Genomic DNA, 20,884 nt, shown 5'->3' on the forward strand with positions numbered 1-20,884 from the left:
ACCCTTCATCCTTTCACACTCTCCTAGTGTAGGCAGAGAACCCTTCGGCTATTCACACTCTCCAAGTGTAGGCAGCGAACCCTTCGGCTATTCACACTCTCCAAGTGTAGGCAGCGAACCCTTCGGCTATTCACACTCTCCAAGTGTAGGCAGCAAACCCTTCATCTGTTCACACTCTCAAAGTGTCTGATCATTTGTTACGATCTAGTTCGTATAATATAATTAGTTTAAAATTTTAATTTTAAAATTACTATTTTTAATCATTTTTCTATATACCTTATCATACAGTATAATATGAATCTTATGGTATGATTAGTTCAAAAAATTTGATCTCCAGTTACTCCCTTATGTGTGTGTGCGCGGTCGCTCAATTAGCATATACCTTTTGCTCTTTTTGATTTTTGTAATAGAACTAAATGACAAAATATTTTTATTTATTTATTGTTCATTTTTTTTTTTAATTTTAGACAAGAATCAAACAAAATAAACATTATAATCCAATCATAGATTTATAGGAATATTAAATGTGTAAGAAATTAAAACATTAAAAAAAGAATGTGAAGTAGAACTAGCACACCAAATTTTATAGGGTTTTGGTCAAAACTTGACTTACATCCACTCCTTGAAGCCCTCCTCTATGGGCATTTTACTAAACCTTTAATGTGTCTCCTTTAGCTCCCACTATAAGTCAGAGAAGTCCTAACAATAATCTTTCCAACAACCTAGGTGGTAGAGTACCAGAATCATTTTCATCTTATTGGTGAGGCATGGACTCTTGAAGCTTTTCACCCACTTGGTGAAACCAGTGAACCTTGAGTTCTTTCTCACCCTCTTGATGAAGGTAGAGAACCTTGGTCTTCAGCTTTGAATCCACTCTACCTAGAGCTACCTAAGAAACCAACAAAGACACATGGAGGAATCAATGAAAAAGCATGCATGGAGCAACCATAAGAACCCCCTCACACTATATCTCCCTATCACACTTCTCTTTCTATAAATAAAAGAAACCAATACATACTATAACACATCACATGCATTAGAAGTATGATGGTCCCTGATTAAATAATAGAGGATGTGTTACTGAATAATCCTCTGCAATATTCCTATTTCTAAAATGTGTCATTCGATCTTTGTCCTAGAATATTTAAATCACTAATTATGAGACCCTCTCTGATACTAATTGAAAATTAAGTGAGGTTATTAAACATTGTTGAACAAACCTAAGCACAACAAAAGGAAGGGGGGGGTGAATTAGTTATTTAAAAATTTTCTCAATGAAACCTTTCTTATTATTTAAACAAATCACAAATGCAAGCTGAAAAACATAATATAAAATAATGCAATTTTTCTCTTTTGATTTTTGTAATATAACTAAATGATATTTTTTTATTTTTTGTTCATTTTTTATTTCATATTTTAAAAAAGAATTAAACCAAACAAAGATTTACAATCCAATCACAAATTTGTAAGAATATTAAATATTCAAGAAATTAAATCATAGAAAAAATAAAATGTGGAATGTAAAGTAGAATGAGCACGCCAAATTTTATAATGTTTTTATCAAAATTTGACCTACATCCACTCCCTAGAGTCATCCTAATTGGGCATTGCACCAAACCTTTAATGTATATCCTTTAGCCCCCATAGTAAGGTGGAGAAGTCTTGACAATAATCTTTCCACCAACCCGGTGTGATAGATTACTAGAATCATTTTCACCCTCCTTGTGAGGCAGAGAATCTTGAAGCTTTTTCAACCTCTTAGTGAAGGTAGTGAATCTTAGATCCTTTCTCACCCTCCTAGTAAAGGTAGAGAACCTTGATCTTCATCCTTGAAGCCATTCTCCCTAGCGCTACCCAAGAGACCAAAAAAGAGACCTTGACGAATTAAGGAAAAAGCTTGGCTATAGCAACCATGTCAACCCCCTCACACTACTTCTACCTCTTACACAATTTCTCCTTCTCCCTCTCTAAGCTCTTAGAACTTACAAAGCTCTCTCATATAATTTCTTCAATAGCCAAAGACCCCTCAAGAGTCTAATAAGAAAGTTTTTATATATGGTTTTTAAAAACCTTAAAAATTTAATTCGTCCAAAATTGTTCATACAATACAATTAGTTCAAAAAAACCATTTTATTAATACAATTTGAATAGTTTCATTACAATATACTCAAGTTTTTCATCTCGATTGTATAGTACAATTTGGGAATCATACTGTATAATTAGTTCACTGCACGATACAATTAGTTCAACATTCTTCAAATTGTATAAGATGAACTCTAAGATAACTAAAAATTTACTCTGCCATTCATCTAAAATGATTGACATTGTACTGCATTATTAGTTCAAAAATCAAGGTTTTGTTTAAACGAGTATCAATATGATTAAAAATTTTCTCTACCAATCATCCAATATAATTGACATCACACTATATGATTTGTAATATTAATTAAACCTTGATTTAATTAACTAATTATTGGGATTAATATAGGTAAGTTTTTAAATATTATATAGTATAATTTGGATCATACTATATGATCAGATCAAAATTTAAAAATTTAGATACTTACCTAAAATTGATTGGTGGCTAGTGTTTTCATAGTAAACCGATCATCTGGTATGATATGGTTTATACAGTATTATTAGTTTAAAAATATTAATTATATAGTTATATGTTTTAATTATTTTCTTGGATGCCTGATCATATAGTATGATATGGATCGTACACTATAATTAGTTCAATTTTTTATCTTCAATTTTCTCACTCCATGTATGTATGTGATTGGTCGCCAATTTAGCATACACATTTTACAGGACCTTGAATCAAGAAATATAAAAAATAAATAAATATACAAATACATATTATTGTAAAATAATTTTTTATTCTATCCAATCTTGAACCCTGACACTTCTTACATGGTGTTTGGTGTACCTGAAATGTTAGTACACACAAAAGTGCATATATAATTCAAATGCTAGGAGAAATTAAAAGATAATAGATAATATGTACTATCATCAAAATCACAAGCTCGGAATCCTAGATTGTAACAACTACCTCTATGGGCTTGGGGCACCCTTCCTTTATTTATTCTTTGTGTATTTATTAATGATGGTGTTTTGGGTGGCCTTAGTGAGGAGTAGCATTTCCTTATTTATTCCCTTTCCATAAGAAAATTAAATCATTTAAGAGGGATGTCCCAGTGAACCCAAACTAATTAGGTGGCCTTGCAACAGTAATAGCCAGAGTTCTAGAACTACTATCTCTAGGTGATTAAGTGGTAGAGTTGAGGGAGCATATTATTGTTGACCTCGATTTTGCCCAGACATGGGCATGATAGACTGAGTTGACTAAGTCAACCTTTGACTTGGTCAACCCAAGTCTTAATGGGTCAAAATTGACCCATTAAGCCCCTTTTGAGTCCAAATCAAATTCAAACTCATTCATGGCTTGATTCCACTCTCCCTTGGACCCAATTGACTAGGTTGACCAAGTCAACACTTGACTTGGTCAACCCAAGTCATAATAGGTCAAATATGACCTATTAAGGTCAATTTAAAGCCTAATTTAATGGAATTAAAGCCTATGAGCGTTTTAGAATTCAAACCACGACCAAATATGATGGATTTCCCTCCTAATTACCTAGGGATTCGATCCCAATCGTCCGTGCATTGATTAGAGCTTTAAATAGGGAAAATTTAGGGTTAGAAAAAGACTTTTGCTTTTGCTCTCGACCTAGACGCTCTCATCCTGAGATATTTGGTGTGAGAGCTCCCCTAGGTTTCCTCTCCCTTCCCCACGTCGATCCCGACCGGTCAAGGCCGCCGCCGGCGAGTTCTCCGGCGACACGTGGCGTAGGATCTTCCAAGGCGATTTCCCATCGATCGAGACCGCTTCGGAGTTCGAGCCCAGGAGGAAGGTTGTTCCTGCGGATTCCACGAGTCCAACGAGCCCAAGATCTCCTGAATCCACCGTGTGGATTGAGGTATATCTCAAACCCTAGATAGAACACTTAGGGTTAATTAGCGTCGTCATTAGTGCATATTAATTCGAAAAAAAATACTCCAACTTAGATCTAAAGTTTCGTTGTGTTAGGTTCATCCGTTTGAGAGAACGAGGTCAAAAACCCCTTTAGGGTGCCGGTGTCCGTCCGCCCAGGTTGGGTGCAGGCTGGTCCGTTGATCCGTGGATCAACGGTCCAGATCGAGCCGCACCGCTGGTTGGTCCGACCGCGTGAACCACCTGGAGGATGGGATCTCGGTCCGCCGAGATCTGGACCGTCCGTCTGGATCAAGCGGCGATCCGACGGCTCTCGGAACAGCCAACGTGGATAAGTATCCACGACTATGATTGCGGCATGATTGCCGCAATCATTGGCTGGCGGCGCAATCATTGCGCCGCCGCCAATGATTGTCCTGGACCGCGGGAGCCATTCCGGTGTCGCCAATGTGTCGCCGCCTATTATTTTAATACAAAAAATTATTTTTAAAGCTATTTTAACTTCCAAAATTCACAGAAAATTCATTTTTAGTCCGATTTTTGGTACAATACCTCGTTTTGATCGTATTTTTATTCTCTACCTGTTAAAATGAACTATAGATTTTAATTTATTTTAAAAACAGCAAAACCCTTTTCTTTTACATTATTTAAATAATTATTTTACGTTTAATTATTATTATATTATTTTTTAATAATTATTTATTAAACTAATTATCATTTCTTTTTTTATTTTAAGTTGCTGTTTTGTCTTTTATTATCATTAGTATTATTATATATTTTATATATATACATTTAAATATTATTTATTTTTAAATTATTTAAAAATCCTTTTATTGCTTTGAACTTACAAAAATCATAACTTTCTCGTTTTGAATCCGCTGTCGACGCACAGCAACTTGATTTGAACGTATTGAATCTGTACACTTTAAAGTTGATTTGACTCAAAATTTTTGATCTGCATGCAATTATTTTGAATACAGCCAATAACACTATTTTAAAACTATTTAATTATTGTCTTTAACTTTGAAATTACGTAACTTTCTTGTTTTAAGTCGGATTTTGATGCACAGCACCTTGTTTTGGGTGTATTTTGAATTCTGCATAGTTGGAGACTATATTCAGACAAAATTTATTTGTATATTTTCTAATATTTCCAAAACAATAAAACAGAACTATTTTAAAATACTCTTTTATTATGTTTAAACTTCGGAAAATCATATCTTCGTCGTTTCAGATCGGATTTTTGCGTATAACCCCTCATTATTTTCAGAAAAATGTGAATTTGATGTTGACCATGGTTTCAGTGGCTGGTTTTGGCTTTTCTGACAGATTTCTGCTTTGATTGGAATATTTGGGTATTTTGATATTACTTTTATAATTAATATAATATTTATTTTCAAGAAACAAACTATTTTCAAATCGTGTTGAAGTCTCGATTGGGTGGTCAGTGGGTCTCCCATATACCTATTTACTATAATTCGACCTATTTTTAATTATCTTAATTTCCAAAATTTATGTATATATATATTTAAGTATTTTTAAACTACTTTGAAACTACTTATATATTAAATCTCTTAACCTTGGGAGACTTGCTTCATGAAATTTTGGGCATGGATTCTAGATATGAAGAGCAATCATGGGGGAGTCGATTAGTGGGTGATTGAGTTCCAATCATTCACTAATCCCTTCATTATGTGTCTTTTCTTTTATTTTTTTGTAGATTGCATGTGTAGGTCGCACCACGAGCACTTAGCTTAGGTTCTCCTAGATCTAAGGACATGGTGTGTTTATTTCATTTATGTACTCCCATGCATTTATTACCTTGAGGGTTAGACAAGACATCACTTTCAACTCCTATAACGTAGTGACACCCTAAGGATAATAATTAAGGACTCGTCTAGCGAACTTAGAAGTTTTCTAGGAGTTAGGATAGATCCCGAATTGACATGAAAACTTCAATATTTAAACTTAGTGACATCATAAACCTTCCTGAATTTTCTAGGAATTTTTAGGGCTTGTTAGACCCCCTAATTAACCAACCCTAATTAACCCTCTAAATAAGGCCCCGAGACCTTCCGAAAATTACAATAAATACACCTTAGGTCAGAAAATTACCCATAATACCTTGAACTGACCATAATCTGATCCTTGACCTTAGATAAATAGGTCTCCCTAGTTTGATTCCAGGTTGACCCCTAATTTGACCATAGGTGGAATTTACCGTTTTGCCCCTAATAAATTATTCAAAATTATTAAAAATCCCAAATTTTCCCCAAACACTTGGGATCACTTTCTCAGGTCATCCCTGACCTTTGGGAGTGATTCAAATCAGTTTGGAGCTCATTTGGATCAAAACAGTAAAATCGGCCCTTCCTTAGTTAATTTAGAAAATTCCCATAAATACCCCGATTTTAGAAAATTCATAACTAATTGTAGAAAACTCCAAATTAGGCAAACTCACTTGCATTGGACTCCTATTAGGATATAGTATTTATTAAAAATTTTAAGTTTCCAAAAAATGGCCTATATTAGAATGTCAACTTTTTGGTCAACCGTAGTTCATTTAGGGCCCGAAACTTAGAAAATTCATAACTTTGCCTAGAAAACTCCGATTTCAGCCTACAACCTGGCTAACTACTCCTCTTAGGGTCTAGTATTTTCCTAAGATGATAGAAACCCCAAACCTAGCCTTTTTCCTATAGTGACTTTTTGGACCCTTAGCTTAGTACCTAGGAGGACCTAGAACTTTCTAAAATTTGCTAATATCACTTGAACTTTAAATGTCAGTATCTTAAGATCTTAAAACTGATCAACAAACTGAAATAATTAAAATGCACCCTAATTCACTAATATTTGAATTTCAATAAAAAAATATCCTTTTTAGGCCCCCAACAAACTTGAACTCTAGATAACTTTAACTAACTACCTTGCTTAGGACCAATCCGAACTACACTAGCCTTACACACACATAGAATTATTTGCTAGGGCACCACTTCTAGACCTAAGTTAGGCCGCTGGGTTTTACTTTTCTGCTGTGTGCCGGAGCTTTCGTGGATTTCATTGCATGCTGTTTGAAAGATGATTGGTGTGTTTGCTTACTTTTTCTGCACTCTGGATGTGAGCGCTAGATTTACCCCTAGGTTAGAAGCGCCATAAATATATATACTATTCTTCCGTGCAGGTGGCCATGCTCAAGCTGATAAAAGGGGGGCACTGTCATGATTTATAACAATGTTTTATGCAGGTGCTTGCTCAGCTCCCCCTAAATAAAATGAGGGCTAAAATAATTATAATTGTACATGTGGAGCTGCTTAGCCCTCATAATTAAGAGCATGGCTTGGCACAGGGTCAATGGTGTTAGCACTTTCTTTTTTTTTATAAACTGCTTGAGATTTTATTTAGGATAACCATGTAGGGAGTCTAGAATTTTCTACTTTCAATGAATGTAATATTTGTAAAAATTGTGAAGAGTTGTGAAAGTGATCTTTGAGTGTGGATATTCTTATCCCACTTGAATCCCAAAAGAAGAAGGCATCCTCATAGGGGAGAGTCTTCTTCCATTTGGGAGATCGAGCGAGATGTCTTTAGATATCCAAAGAGAAAAGGCAATGCCCCCTACCAAGGGAGAATTGTCTCTTCGTTTGGATATTCAAGCCACGAAGGATCCAAGGAGTCCAAGGAGGAGAGTTCCAAGGAGTCCAAGGAGAAGAAGACACCCAAAAGACTAAAGACCAATATTCCACTCAAAGTCATTTGCGTCTGTCATAGGCTTAGAAATCCGAGTTGTTGGCAGTGGTGCCCAGCCACTTTATTTTCTGCATATCTTGGTTGTAATAAGGGCAATTTGCCTATGGCCATTTAGTTGATTAATTTTGGACTTATATTGATGTGTTTACCTGATTGCGCAGTAGAAATTGCCTGCTTTTCTTAGGTTTCTTTTCTTGCATGTCGATTTTGTTTTCGCCTGGATTTTTGTTAGGCTCTCTAAGGATTATAAAACTTTTCTAACTCCGTAACTAACTCTTAAAAAATTTAAGTTCTTAATTAACATAGATAACTTACGAACTAAGGAACTGCCAGGAATCGTCGGGGTCCATGCATATTATTGCATTTCTTTTTCCTTGTAATAAAGACACTCGTCCCTTGCCTGCGGTAGAGTCGGTATAATCTGGCCTATGAGGAATGAAGTGCCAGACCATTAGGGAGAACCCAGGCCTTTCAAAAATTATTTTTTTATAAGCCTGATTTTAAAGTTCTAATAGCATTCATGGAGCTGACAATCAACTAGCATTCATTGTATTAGTAAACCAACTAATTAAAAATTTAATTTATTAGCTAGGAGCATCTAACCCACATAAGTCCAGGACCACCTAAATCATCTCTACGATGTCGATCTATTTTCCAAACAACTGTAACACCCACCCCAGTCTATTATAAATGACTTGACATCAAATGGTTTTAAAGCGATTAGGTGGTTAGCTGGCTCCCCAATCCAGGCCGGGGTAAGTCCAGGTTTTGCACTGCATTAGCTAGGACACGGGTCTTAGTGTTTCGTAGAGCACTAAGCCCAATCTAGATTTAGGATTCGAGGCTACTACATTCGGTTTCGTAGTATGCCTTAAATAGTAGGTAGGTCCCTTCCTTTCAGGGACTATAAATCCTATTTATCCGTGTCGCAGGATGACGCCACCTCCATCCTTCTCTCACGTATGTGATTGATTGCCTGATTTTCCTTTCTCCAGTTTCTGCTTAGTACCCTAGAGCCTCTGAATGCTGGTGTGGACCACGCATGTCTGATTCAGCCCTTTGGGACTCTTCTTTCCTTTTGAGTAAGACTTCTTAGTCTACCCCTTGTGCCAATCCCACTTTAAGAAATGATAATGTATGATCCTTAATCGAAAGTTTTCTCAGGCTCCGGCCTGAGATGCAATTAACCACGGGGGCTTGCGCCCGTGGGAAACTTGGCCCCACATCTACTAAACCCCATTCGAGCCTTTGTATCGGATGGGGGAAACCCGTGATTAGGTCATGTATATTACTACCCATCGAGATGTGTTGGCGACAGCCCCTATCCTCAATGGTTAGTTGTATGCACGATCCAATCTGCCCTTCCAATCGACCCATTCGCACGGTGCTCTTTCGGAGGTCCACAATTATAACTGTGATTCATTTTTGTAATGAAAGTAGGGAGTGGTAAGCTCATTACTCGGGGATGCAAGAAAATATTACCACTATAAAATTGAATTAAATGAGCAGTTAGTGAAGATGTTTAAGAGGAGCCTTTTATTAAAAATTTACATCGATTGCACTTTTACTGCTCAAGAATATCCGTCTTTTCTATAAACCAATGGAGTTGTTGGTGATGAGGAGGTAGAAGATTCTGAGTATTTTTTTATTATTCTCGGTGGTGGCTTTTATTGTTGTTTCCTTTATTATTAGGAATGGAGATTATTATATTTGATGTGGTTGGTTAAATCATTTTCTTTTTTCTTTATTTTTCATTTATTTTATCATCAAGCTTGGGGAGAATCCCATAATTTTGATGGTAATGTGATGGCTTTGAGAGCCATTGTTGTTATAATATTAAGAGAAGAGACCATAGGTCTTGAGTGGAGATGGATTTAGGAGAATAGTGCTTCAGGTACTATTTATCTTTGTATCTTTCTTTTATATATATATATATATCTTTGCCTATGAACTTATTAAAATTTAATGAAAAGGAATGTTTATGTTGTGCTTAGTCTTTACTTTTGTTTATATTATTATTGTTCTTAATTATGTAAAATTTACATCTCATTAAAGCCTACTTATGCTTAATTATTAAAAAATATTCTCTGCATAGCGCTTGCACTTTGATTGCTTATTAAGAAAAAAAACAAAAATATTAATTAAAAATTAACTAAAATTAAGTATAATAATAAAACCCTAGATAATAATTTGAATGAACAATGTATAGTAATTCATAATTTGAAAAACCTAATAATTAATTAATATATATTACTTAAGTTATTGACTTGTCTTGAATTTAGAAGTTATATGCTAATGTACTGACTACTCAATTGAAGATTGATTAATTAAGTTTAAGGAAAATAAGTGGGCAGCTTAAATTATGAAAATCTTAGTAAACTAAATTAGGGAAATATTAAACTTACTAAATCCTTACATTAAAATTAACTAGGGTTACTGTAAAGATGAATGTAAGCTAATATTTCAAATAATTAATATGTACTAAAAATGTGAAAAAGTGTAAAATGTGAAATGAAATGATAAAATTAAAGTGAAAAAAGAAAAAAAAAAAGATGAGTACAATCAAAAGTTGGCACCAGTTGAAGCTCAATTCTAAAAGCACCATAAGACAAATTAAATAGGATAAGGTAAGTGAACTAGTACATATAAAAGCGAACTAATGAACTTCTAATTTAACTAAAAGCACAAGTAATCTCTAAATGATGTATTATTCATATTTGAAATCAAAAGTTAATCTTACAAATAAACTAATAGTAGATAGGTTCAATTCAAGCAATAAAAAATATAATTAATTAGGCTAAATATTTATAATTTTTCAAATCAGTGTTACAACTTTGATCATTCCAAATTACTTTAAGATTGTAATATATTATCTTACATTTTAGTAATTTTAAATTACCAATTTTTATTTGAGCTATTAAGTTAATCTATAAGTGATTACACCATTACTTGAGGATAAATAAGAGCTTAAGCTAGGGGAATTTATTAAGTGTAAATTTTTGCTATTTATTATTATTAAAATTTACTAAAAATGTGTTGTTTTAGTCGTATTTGTGCAAACTATCTTAGGATAAACTAAATTCATAAGTATTGAACAAGCATTGTAGTGCCATCAGATACAGTGTTGTTGTGTTCTCATCCATAATGCCCAAGTGCCCAATTCTGACAATGCAATGCTGGTTGCTCTAGAATTTCAACTAAAATTCCAGTGCCCATGTAGAACTAAGGTAAGGATCATATCACTAAAAAGTGACATCGCAATTCTCTTCCCTCTAAATTTTTGGTGCAAGAGCACCAAACAATTCACTACAATAGTGCTGGGGGAGCGTATTTAAGAACAAAAGAGTTCAAATTTGTAAGAGCCTCCATAGAGCAGTTATCAAAGTGAGGAGACATGATTAATCAGTCCAAAGATATGTCGGGTCAACCAAGTGACATGCCGGATCATTCCAATGTCATAACATAGCAAACATTTTAGTGCCGAGGTGCTAGTTCTTTCAGCAACACCACATACTGCAATGTCAAGCACTATGGCGCTTGAGGCCAATTATGCATTTACTTTTGGAGGAAGGAGTGTGGAGAATATCATTTGTGCATTTCTGGGTGACATTTTCTCTTATTATTTCTAATGTACCTTTTTATTTATAATTGAAATGAAGATTTGTTTTTATTTTATTGTTTCTTTATCTAATTAATTTCTTAGTTTTGGGCTAATATTATGAACACAAAGTAATACTAATATAGACTGTTATGCCTTAAATGAATTATGGGTGTTTTCAATATATCATGTTCTTAATTTAAAACATACAATAGTTAAGTGTGTAATTAAAATCTAGTGTGATATATCATCTTGATGAAGGAATATTAGATCAAATAGGATTATTGAATTGAAATGTTGGCATACCTAGACATAGGATGTATAACCTTCTAAGTTCTATGGTGATAATAGCTATATAGATAGGCCAAAAACCTTCCTTTTCACATGTACAAACTTGACAATGATCTAGTGAAACATATTATATAATCCACATATAAATTTAAGATTCACGTTAAGAAAACTTTTCCATTTTGTATATAATTTTCCAAAACATTTTATATGTATTAGCATCTCCTTTTCTTGCATATTCTCTGTCTGTGGTAAAACCTTGAAAACCCCCTTATTTTTGTTCAGTAGTATAAATCTTGCAATTGAAATAGATGATATTAGTTTGATTGTAATTAAGAATAACACTTTCTCATAGAATTGACACCCTCTCACTCACTCGATTATTTGATAGATGTATATACTTGCTTATTTAGTGGACATTCAATATCCAAGAAAGTATAAGCATGGCTTTATTGTGCATCATTATATTATGACATTAACTTTTGTACACAGTCTTAGCTCCACAATCCATCATCACACCAAGCTATAGTCTTTTAACCACCATCAACTGTTTACAGCCCTCGGACCACCTTTAATAACATGAGAATATGAAAAGTATTTTAAATGAAAATTTGAATTTTTGTTTGATTTTGAGCGATGTGGTACTGAGTATATGAACGTTGTGGATTTGTATTTATGAGTGCAACGGTACCAAAATTTTTTTCCATGGCATTAATTTGAGGATTCCATAATAATTTTGGATTTAACATGCTGTGCTGTGGCATCAAGACAATAAAAATATTATATATATATATATATATATTATAAAAGCTAAGTAGTATGTATCCCATCCATCGTCATTCGTGGCTTCTCATGGAAGGAAGAAGAAAGCAAAAGGGAGAAGAGGAGGAAAAGGAGAGGAGAGAGAGGAAAGAGAAAGGTGACCTTAGGGGCTTTTTTGTTTGTCATATTTGTTAGGAAAGTTATGCTACTTATAGTAAGTAAGCTTTACTATGCATATATTCTTAATGATTCTAAGTTTGGTATATTTAAATTTATACATGACTATTGCACAAATTAAATTAAGTATGGAAGATATTGAAAATAATAATTCACATTTACATTAAAGATTCAACATTAGGATATACAAAGATTTTCATATCATTAGTTCAAAACTAGAGTTTAGCCAGCCATAGAAGTAAAATTGAATAAAATACTTTCCATTATTTGCTCAAGAAAGAAGTATAAATAGTAAAGATGAAGAAAATAACACCCATAATGAAGAATCCAAAATAGATCCTACATATGGGCTCTTATCGATGTGTCTCTCCCCTTACACCTTCACTCTCCTTTCCACTCATAAGTGTGATTTTGTTCTCTATAAGGACGACCAAACACACCACTATATGTCACTCATTATCCTCTGGTTCCTCACTTACAAAAGAAATAAAAACTACTTATACTTAACATAAATAAACTCTTGCAATGTAACCCTAGACAAGGTGGCGTAATATGAATTACCTTTGCATTACTAAATGTGCTCCGCTGCATCGTTGGGACTTATACTTAACATAAATAAACTCTTGCAATGTAACCCTAGACAAGGTGGCGTAATATGAATTACCGTTGCATAACTATTTACTGATCCAACATGATACTTGACTGATCTGGTGGGTTATTTCTTTTCTTTAATTGCTCCACCATGGTGTTGAAAAAGATGGGTGTTACGTCACTGGCTTACATCATCGGCGCTACAGTGGTTTTGAGGTTGGTGCTTCAGCATTAAATTTTGTAATTTTTACTGAGACTCCGGTGTTGTAATGTTCACTTATGACGCTGCGGCACTAAGTGGCCCTACAATGTTAACCTTTGTTATGTTGAGGCACTGAATGAAATGAAATTTTTTCGAGGCTTCGGCACTGAAATGTCGTGATATGGTGCTATGGTTTTTTGACGTAGTGGCACTAGTTTGTAACTTTATACTTTTTTTTGAGATTTTCCTATATAATATCAACTAAAACACATTTATTTACTGTAAATTTAATACAATAAAAACAAACATAAATTTCACTTTACAGTCCTCTAACCACTGTTGCCAAACTAGAATCCACCAACATACAATCTCTTGATTAATGTCACATGACTTCTCCAATACCTATCGATTATCACCTACCATCACCGATAATGCCAACACATATCATCACTTATAAGATCGATGCATATCGTTGATATCAACTCTGACTCCTAACTTTGGCATTTGGATTTGTGCTAGATTCTTGTCAAATGTCACTTTCAACTTTAACCTATTAATGCATTCTTTACGATATATCAATCCCCTTCGCTTATGAAGGACTTCACTTATAATAAACTACAAATACCAATGAAATCACTTTAAATGAGCCATGCTCCATGATTTTCTTTTTCTAGGATTTTCTTCGTAAAAAACTAGATGGTTTTTATAATTCTTACACACCTCTCTTATTTATATTTATACCGAATCTTAGTTAAAAACTAGTGCATTAAATTTTGCCTCAATTTGAAGTTGCAAATATTTCAACATGTATTAAGAATATTTTAATTTAATTTTTTATGAAAAAGAGCTTTCAAAATTTTAAATATATTTTTAAATAAATATAATATAAATTATTTATATATATTACATATCCAATGCTTACAATGCCCAAGAGGTGCGACATTTTGCACCCATGCTCTTTGTGGACTCCTCTCTTCATGCTTCTCGAATTTGAGCTTGAGCTAGAATTTAAGCATACTTTTCATCTAATGAGCCGAGCTTTATAACGACCAGACCCCTACTTAAACTACAGTCATGTGATCGTCTGCCTCCTCCATCCCATGGCGATATCACCTCCGTCCCCATTTTCTTTAAAACCCTTACCCAAACTCGTCTCCCCCGGCTGCCAATCCGAGAAGCTTCCTCAGTCTTTTATCTTTCCTAGACTAACACAACTCTCGTTGGCTTCTCGCCGCACTCACGCCGTGGAGCCGGCGGCTGCTGTCCCCGTTGTGGAATTAGAAGATGAGAAGTACGGAAAGAAGCAGGTCATCAGCCTCAGTTCAGGGATATACGAGTATGTCCTCGCCAATGTCCGCGAGCCGCCGGTACTGCTTATCCCTTTCGTCTTGTACTACTTCTTTCGGACTTCCTTGTCGATCTATTGGTTTCGGAATTGTAGGTTCTTCGGGACCTTCGTGAGGAAACCGCGGGGATGCGTGGAAGTCAGATGCAGGTATTGTTTCGGTTCTTCTGTACTTGTCTAAATTGTTCACTATAGGTGCTTCGCTTCCCTATTTTAGTTTTGTTAAACTTATTGATTTTCTTCTTCTAACTTCATTTGATGAAATTTCTTCATAGTTGTTAGTTCTGTGGATTGAAGGGTAAACACTGGTTAACGCTGCTGTCTCTTTTCTATCACCCGTTTGAAATGTGCAGTGATATTTTGAGAGAATAAGATATTTATACTGAAAGATGAAGTTTTCAAGCCGTTGTAGTGTTGCATCGGTCAATAATCCAATAGATAAATTTCGATAATTCTTCCATTTCATACATCTTACTTTTGGAAGACATATTCATGATCTATTGATATAGGAGATGATATAGTTCTAATCAATGAGATATTTATTTAAATAAGTGGACAACAAAAACATTGGAGTAGATGTTTAGAAGATAGATCACTTAAAATTAGTAAAAAAAGGATCGAGTAATTTTTGTGGGTGTGATATTAAAGTTTGGCTTAATCTGAATAAATATTAACTATTATGAATCATTATTACTCAAATATCAAGTGATATCCTAGTATGATAAATATAATTATCTTAAATATTTATGCAAAAGAATGTGTATGAAAGTATAATTTTTAGAGCTATGACTGATAGGTTAAAATGGATGCATCCCTCATGCAAAGTAGACAATAAGAAAATATCATGAAGACTTAAAGATAAATCTTTTAAGCTATAATTAGGCAAAGTATGTTGTACATGTTAGAGTGCTAGATAATAAAAAAGCAATTAACAGCTAATTTAAGCTTGATAAAAATAAGAATATTAAGATGAATGCTTGAAAAAGTTAAAAATGATAAATTAATGATTGATTATATTAGAGCGACAATTAGAATGAAGTACTAGTTGATTTTGACTGGTACTACAAAGGGCAGAAAATGCCCTATTAGGAAAGTAGATAAAATTAGTATGTATGTATTAGGAAAGACAAGGTGTATACTTAAAGTAAATTGGATAAAGGTTGTTCAAAATGATTTGTGAAGACTAATTTAACATGTCAAGAAGCACTCAATAGAAATGAATTGGAAATGAGAATTCATAATGCTAACCCCTCATATTTAAGGCTAATAATGATGATGAATGATATCCACAAGTTACTTTAAAAAGTGTGTAGCTCTTCAAAAGTTTTGCAAGATGAGCTATTAATTTTTTTTTTCATTTAGAGCTATAATCTTGAAGGGTAGCTTATATGTAAGGAAAAGTAGTACTTTAGTGAAAATGTGTTGCCTTGGGATTCATTAATCAAAGGGAATGACCTTAATGTTTATAATGAGGGTCATAGACATTAGAGCTGTCAATAATGGACCCGACCCGAACCTGACCCGAAAATTTCGGGTTTGGGTTGACCCGAACCCAAAGCGGGTCGGGTTCGGGTCTGAAAAATTGACTCGTTTGCAAAACCGGGTCGGGTTCGGGTTGACCCGGAAACCCGGGAATGACCCGATTTGACCCGGAATAACACATAAACCCGGCTTCCGGCCCCGCGTCAGCCCCGCATCGCTCAGTCGAGCACACCCCGCCCCGCGTCGCGCAGTCGAGCGCGCCCCGCCCCGTTGCCGCAGGCCCGCACGAGTGCGCGACCACTGCCTCGTTGCCATGAGCCCTTGCACTCGCGCCTGCGTAATGCATTCCGCGGTCGCCTAACGCGACCGTTCCGCGTAACCGTTGCCGCGGCAGCGCGACTGAAACAAGTGGGTTCGGGTTGACCGAACCCGAAGCGGGTCGGGTTCGGGTCCAGAAAATTGACCCGTGGGTTCGGGTCGACCCGTACCCGAATAGTGCCGGGTCAATTTTGGGTTTGACCCGAACCCGACTCGTGACTCGAAATTGACACCCCTAATAGACATCCTACCTGAGATATTTATTGATTAATTTATGTTTAGATTTTTTTAAATCTAGGTTAAAATTTTTTGAATTTAGTTGGGCTGAGAAATTTGTGCTCCCCTTCATTTTTTTTCTACAAACTCATTATCCCCATCATTGTGTGCAATTGAAAGGGAAAAAGGGTTATTATTTAGTGGGCTGTGTTGAATCCTGTTTGTCCGATGGATGATACTGGGCCGTACTTCGGGCTACCCATAGATTGAGAGCCTGGAGGTGAAGATTATGAAGTCAAAATACGCAAGGATGGATCTAGACAATCTTTATTATCTAAGCCATATGCACAAGAATGATAAAAGCGAGGGTTCTGTGCTGCAGAGCTTAAGCTAAGAAAGAGGAAAAATGGCACAATATCTCTCTCTTTTTATGTCTTTCCATATCTCTTTTTCATGTGTCTTAAGCTGTCTTGCTCCTCCATCTATTTATAGGGTTTGGAGAGTTACAGTGAATATGTACGGTATACAATAGTTGTCCCATAAGTCTTTGATGTAGCTTGACTGTTTGTACCTAGTGAAGTGGTGATCATCTTGAAAGCCGATGCGAGTAGGATGAGCTTGTGGATCGAGCCAACGTTGGTAGGAAGCCGGTCTGATGTCACCTTGTTGAGGCGAGAGGGGGCGAGTAGCGTCTGAATTTAGTCAGAAGATTGGCTCAACGTAGAGTAGAGAGCTAGTCTGAAGTTGGTCCGTCGAGGTGAGAGTAGGTGAGTAATATCTTGATGTGGTCCTTAGGTTGATCTGATTGCAAGAGATGTCTTGCGAGGGTAATATGTGTCGTTAACTTAGTTTGTTGATGTGTCTTGCATGGGAGACTTGACTTTGGCCTTTATGAATAAATATTTGTTTTATTGAGAGAGGAACTTCTAAGGCAGCCCTCTCTAGGTAGGGCGACTGCTTGGAAGATATGGTCGAAGCTGGTCCGCCATGGTCTAGTGTTAAGCTACTTCCTAGCTCCTAAGCTCGTCCCTCGAATGGACTGTTCCAAGCACTATAGAAAAATGTCATTTTTCGGTGGTCATTTATGCCGGAATATGACTAAAATCCGTCGATAATTAGTTTTTTTAGCGAATTAAAAATCAGGAATTTTTTTTACAAAGATAAAACACGTGACAAAAAATAAACACTGATGAAAAAATTTTGCTGGAACATTTCTGGCATTTTCGATGAAAACATTTTTGGCATATTTTCCGATGGAAATTGCTTATAGGAAAAATTTAAAGAAACTTGTTTTGATTTAGCCCAAGCGAGCTTGCTGCCCGCCCGTGAACCAGGCCCGTCCCGTCGCCCACGGATTCCTCACTCCCATGAACTAGGTCGGCCCGCAAACCCGCACGCACATGAAATAGGTATGCACTCCCACATCTATGCGGGATTCGATCCACCCCCAGCGCGAACTCCCAGTGTGAAGCCCCAGTGCCTATCCATTAAGCTGCAACGAATACACTATGCAAGCTACTTTTATTTTTTAAATTTAAATTATACTTTGTAAAAATGTTTTTTAATACATTATATATTAAAATTATTTTTAATAACCAACCCACTTTAAAAATAGTTAATTTAGTTTAATTAGTTAATTTATTTTAATATAAAAATAAATTATGAAATTAGTTTATTTTAAAAACTATTTAACAATATCTATTAACAAAACAAACAATTTTAACTACTTATAATAATGATTTTTTAAAAAATATTAAATTCTGCCATAAATCCGTCGATAATTCTCTGGAAAAATCCATAAAAAATCGCCTATAATCCATTAGAAATATTATGCCGGAAAGTTTATAGGAATTTCCGACGGATTTATTTCCGCTGAAAATTCCATCGGAAATTAACGTTTTTTCTGTAGTAGAGAGGAGAAGGTTCTCCTTTCACTCGATCTGAACGTAACCTACAATACACCTGCAAATGGATACCTGAACAGGTAATCATGGGTGTATAGGTTACGAATTAAAAAGTGCTGCACTCTTACACTAAAGCTGCTAATGAAATAAGAACAAAGATGAGAAGCAAGGTCTTAGTGAAGACGAGTAGAGAGTATTATTTCATTCCATATTGTCATGGAATGGTTCACTATTACATTATCTTCGCTTGTAGTATTTGAGTACAACAAAGATAGGCAAAGTTTTGATAGACTTGAATGGTTAGGATTTGGATGAGTTCTATCAATGGACGGTGATAATGAGTTTGTAGAGGTTTTGGCAAACCATATGAATGATTTTGTGATTCGTTGTAGGCCCTCTTTTTGCTACATGATTTAGAAAAAAGCACAAGGTGAAGTGATTAACCTTGTGTGTGTGACACTAGTTCGTGAGTGGCATCTCACTAGTAGATGTAAAGACATTAATCTCTTTGATTGTGTGCATATTTTTCACTCTTTCTCTCTCTTTCAATGTGGGAGAGGGGAAAAAGAAATAAATATGGATACATGGATCTTATGAGGACTCAATTGACCACACACATAATCATATTTTAGTTATAATAAGTTTATAATGCTCAATTACACATTATTGATCCTATTTATAGAAAGAGAGTTACAAGAAAAGGCAACAAATTAAAGGACAAATTTAGTCATGTTAAATCTTAAGAAACATTCAAATTTATATCTATTTTATCCATGAAAAGATAAAATTTAATAATGTAATTCAAATTGAAGAAGAAACATGACCATAAATTGAAATGGGCCTAAAAATCTTTAAAATTGGTTCGATTGAGTTTTATTATATAATACTCAAAACATTCAAAACAAAGGTAAGCATAAACTTCTTCTAAACATCAATGTGTTTTTATTAAATCTTATTTTAAATCTGAAACATATTGATATATATATATATATATATATATAGAAGTACACCTACATTACAAACCAGCATATATAAACTGTTTTATATTAAATAAATAGTAAACAATTGAAATGTTTATTTAAACTTTCTACTATAACATTCCACTTATATAAGCCTAATTTAATACCATGTATTACTGTAGCATTCGACTTATATAAGCATGCAAGGCCTAGATGACTGAGTGCTATAATCAGAGGTTGAGATTGGTTTGGGAAGCAATAGTGGAACTTATGCATTAATATAATATAGTTAAGTTAAGTTATACTAGCCTTACCATTTCACTACTTTCTCATGTAGCTCTCTGTAATTAGGAAGCAGATGGCTATCTGAAGAGCTGGGAAGGGCTGGAGCGAAGACCACCGTGGGTTGTGTGTGTGTGTTTGGGGGGGTCATGTTAAAAGTCAAATTCTCATTTATATCTAAGAAAGAAAGATTATTTCTAATATTGTATAACCAAATCTCTACCTTTCTTAATATAAGTCAAATCTAATATCTCAACTTTCCTAACAGGGTCATCGGAAGGTCTTTGTTTAATATGACCAAACCATCTAAGGCGACTCTCTCTAATCTTTTCTTCCACTGGAGCTACTCTAACCTTTTCACGTATATGTTCATTTTGTATCTTATCTCTAAGGGTAAAGCCATTCATCCACCTGAGCATCCTCATCTCTACAAAGAGTTGAAAAAAGGGCTATTCGCTAAATTCTGATATGGCGAATTGCTGAATTCAGGAGATAAATTTTTGGTGGAATGAGTTAGTAGAGGTCGTGCACAAAAGGAAAAGAAGACAAAGTCTATGAGAACCAATTCCTAGTAAGGTGAGATACTCAAATGATGTAATAGGAAATAGTTAAATTTTATATATTTGCAAATACATATTTGTTATGTTTATGATAATATCTATTTCATTTTATTCCAGTTCATTCATATATAAATGATTGATTTATTAAGTAGTGATTACAATAGCATAATATATAATTATGAAAAATGAATGATATGAAAAAAGTGAAAGAAGTCATATATGGGGAATAGACCTGCACAAGTAAATGCGAAAGATCTGATAAGGTAAGCATATGCTCTTGAAATTCTAATAGTTGAGAATTCAGACCAATCATTAAATTGTAAATCTGGCCTATAACCATCATGTGACTTGTATAAAAGTGTTGAATAGTAAATAAAATAGGGGGTGGAGTTATGTACTCCTTATGTTTTGTATAGAAATGTATGTGTTTATATTAATTGCCAATATTTTCATTGTTAT

At 34.7% G+C, this 20,884-nt stretch overlaps 1 protein-coding gene across 5 annotated transcripts in view; it reads left to right on the plus strand.

The window, feature by feature from the left end:
* Positions 1-14,411: 14,411 nt before the first annotated feature.
* The window catches only part of LOC110092570 (probable caffeoyl-CoA O-methyltransferase 1), a 120,571-nt gene continuing 114,098 nt past the window's right edge, over positions 14,412-20,884 (plus strand). For 3 of the 5 annotated variants that reach the window (XR_002302598.2, XM_020817177.2, XM_028696823.1), the window contains exons 1-2: positions 14,412-14,726; positions 14,801-14,854. Coding sequence is in view for 4 of the 5 variants with exons in the window: in XM_020817177.2 (XP_020672836.1) it covers positions 14,460-14,726; positions 14,801-14,854 (321 nt within the window). In the remaining variant the exon portion in view is untranslated. The remainder of the gene's footprint in view (positions 14,727-14,800; positions 14,855-20,884) is intronic. The other 2 variants (XM_020817175.2, XM_020817174.2) reach the window with 2 other exon arrangements.

This window comes from Dendrobium catenatum, unplaced genomic scaffold (assembly GCF_001605985.2).
Source record: "Dendrobium catenatum unplaced genomic scaffold, ASM160598v2 fragScaff_scaffold_847, whole genome shotgun sequence".
Taxonomy (NCBI): Eukaryota; Viridiplantae; Streptophyta; class Magnoliopsida; order Asparagales; family Orchidaceae; genus Dendrobium; species Dendrobium catenatum.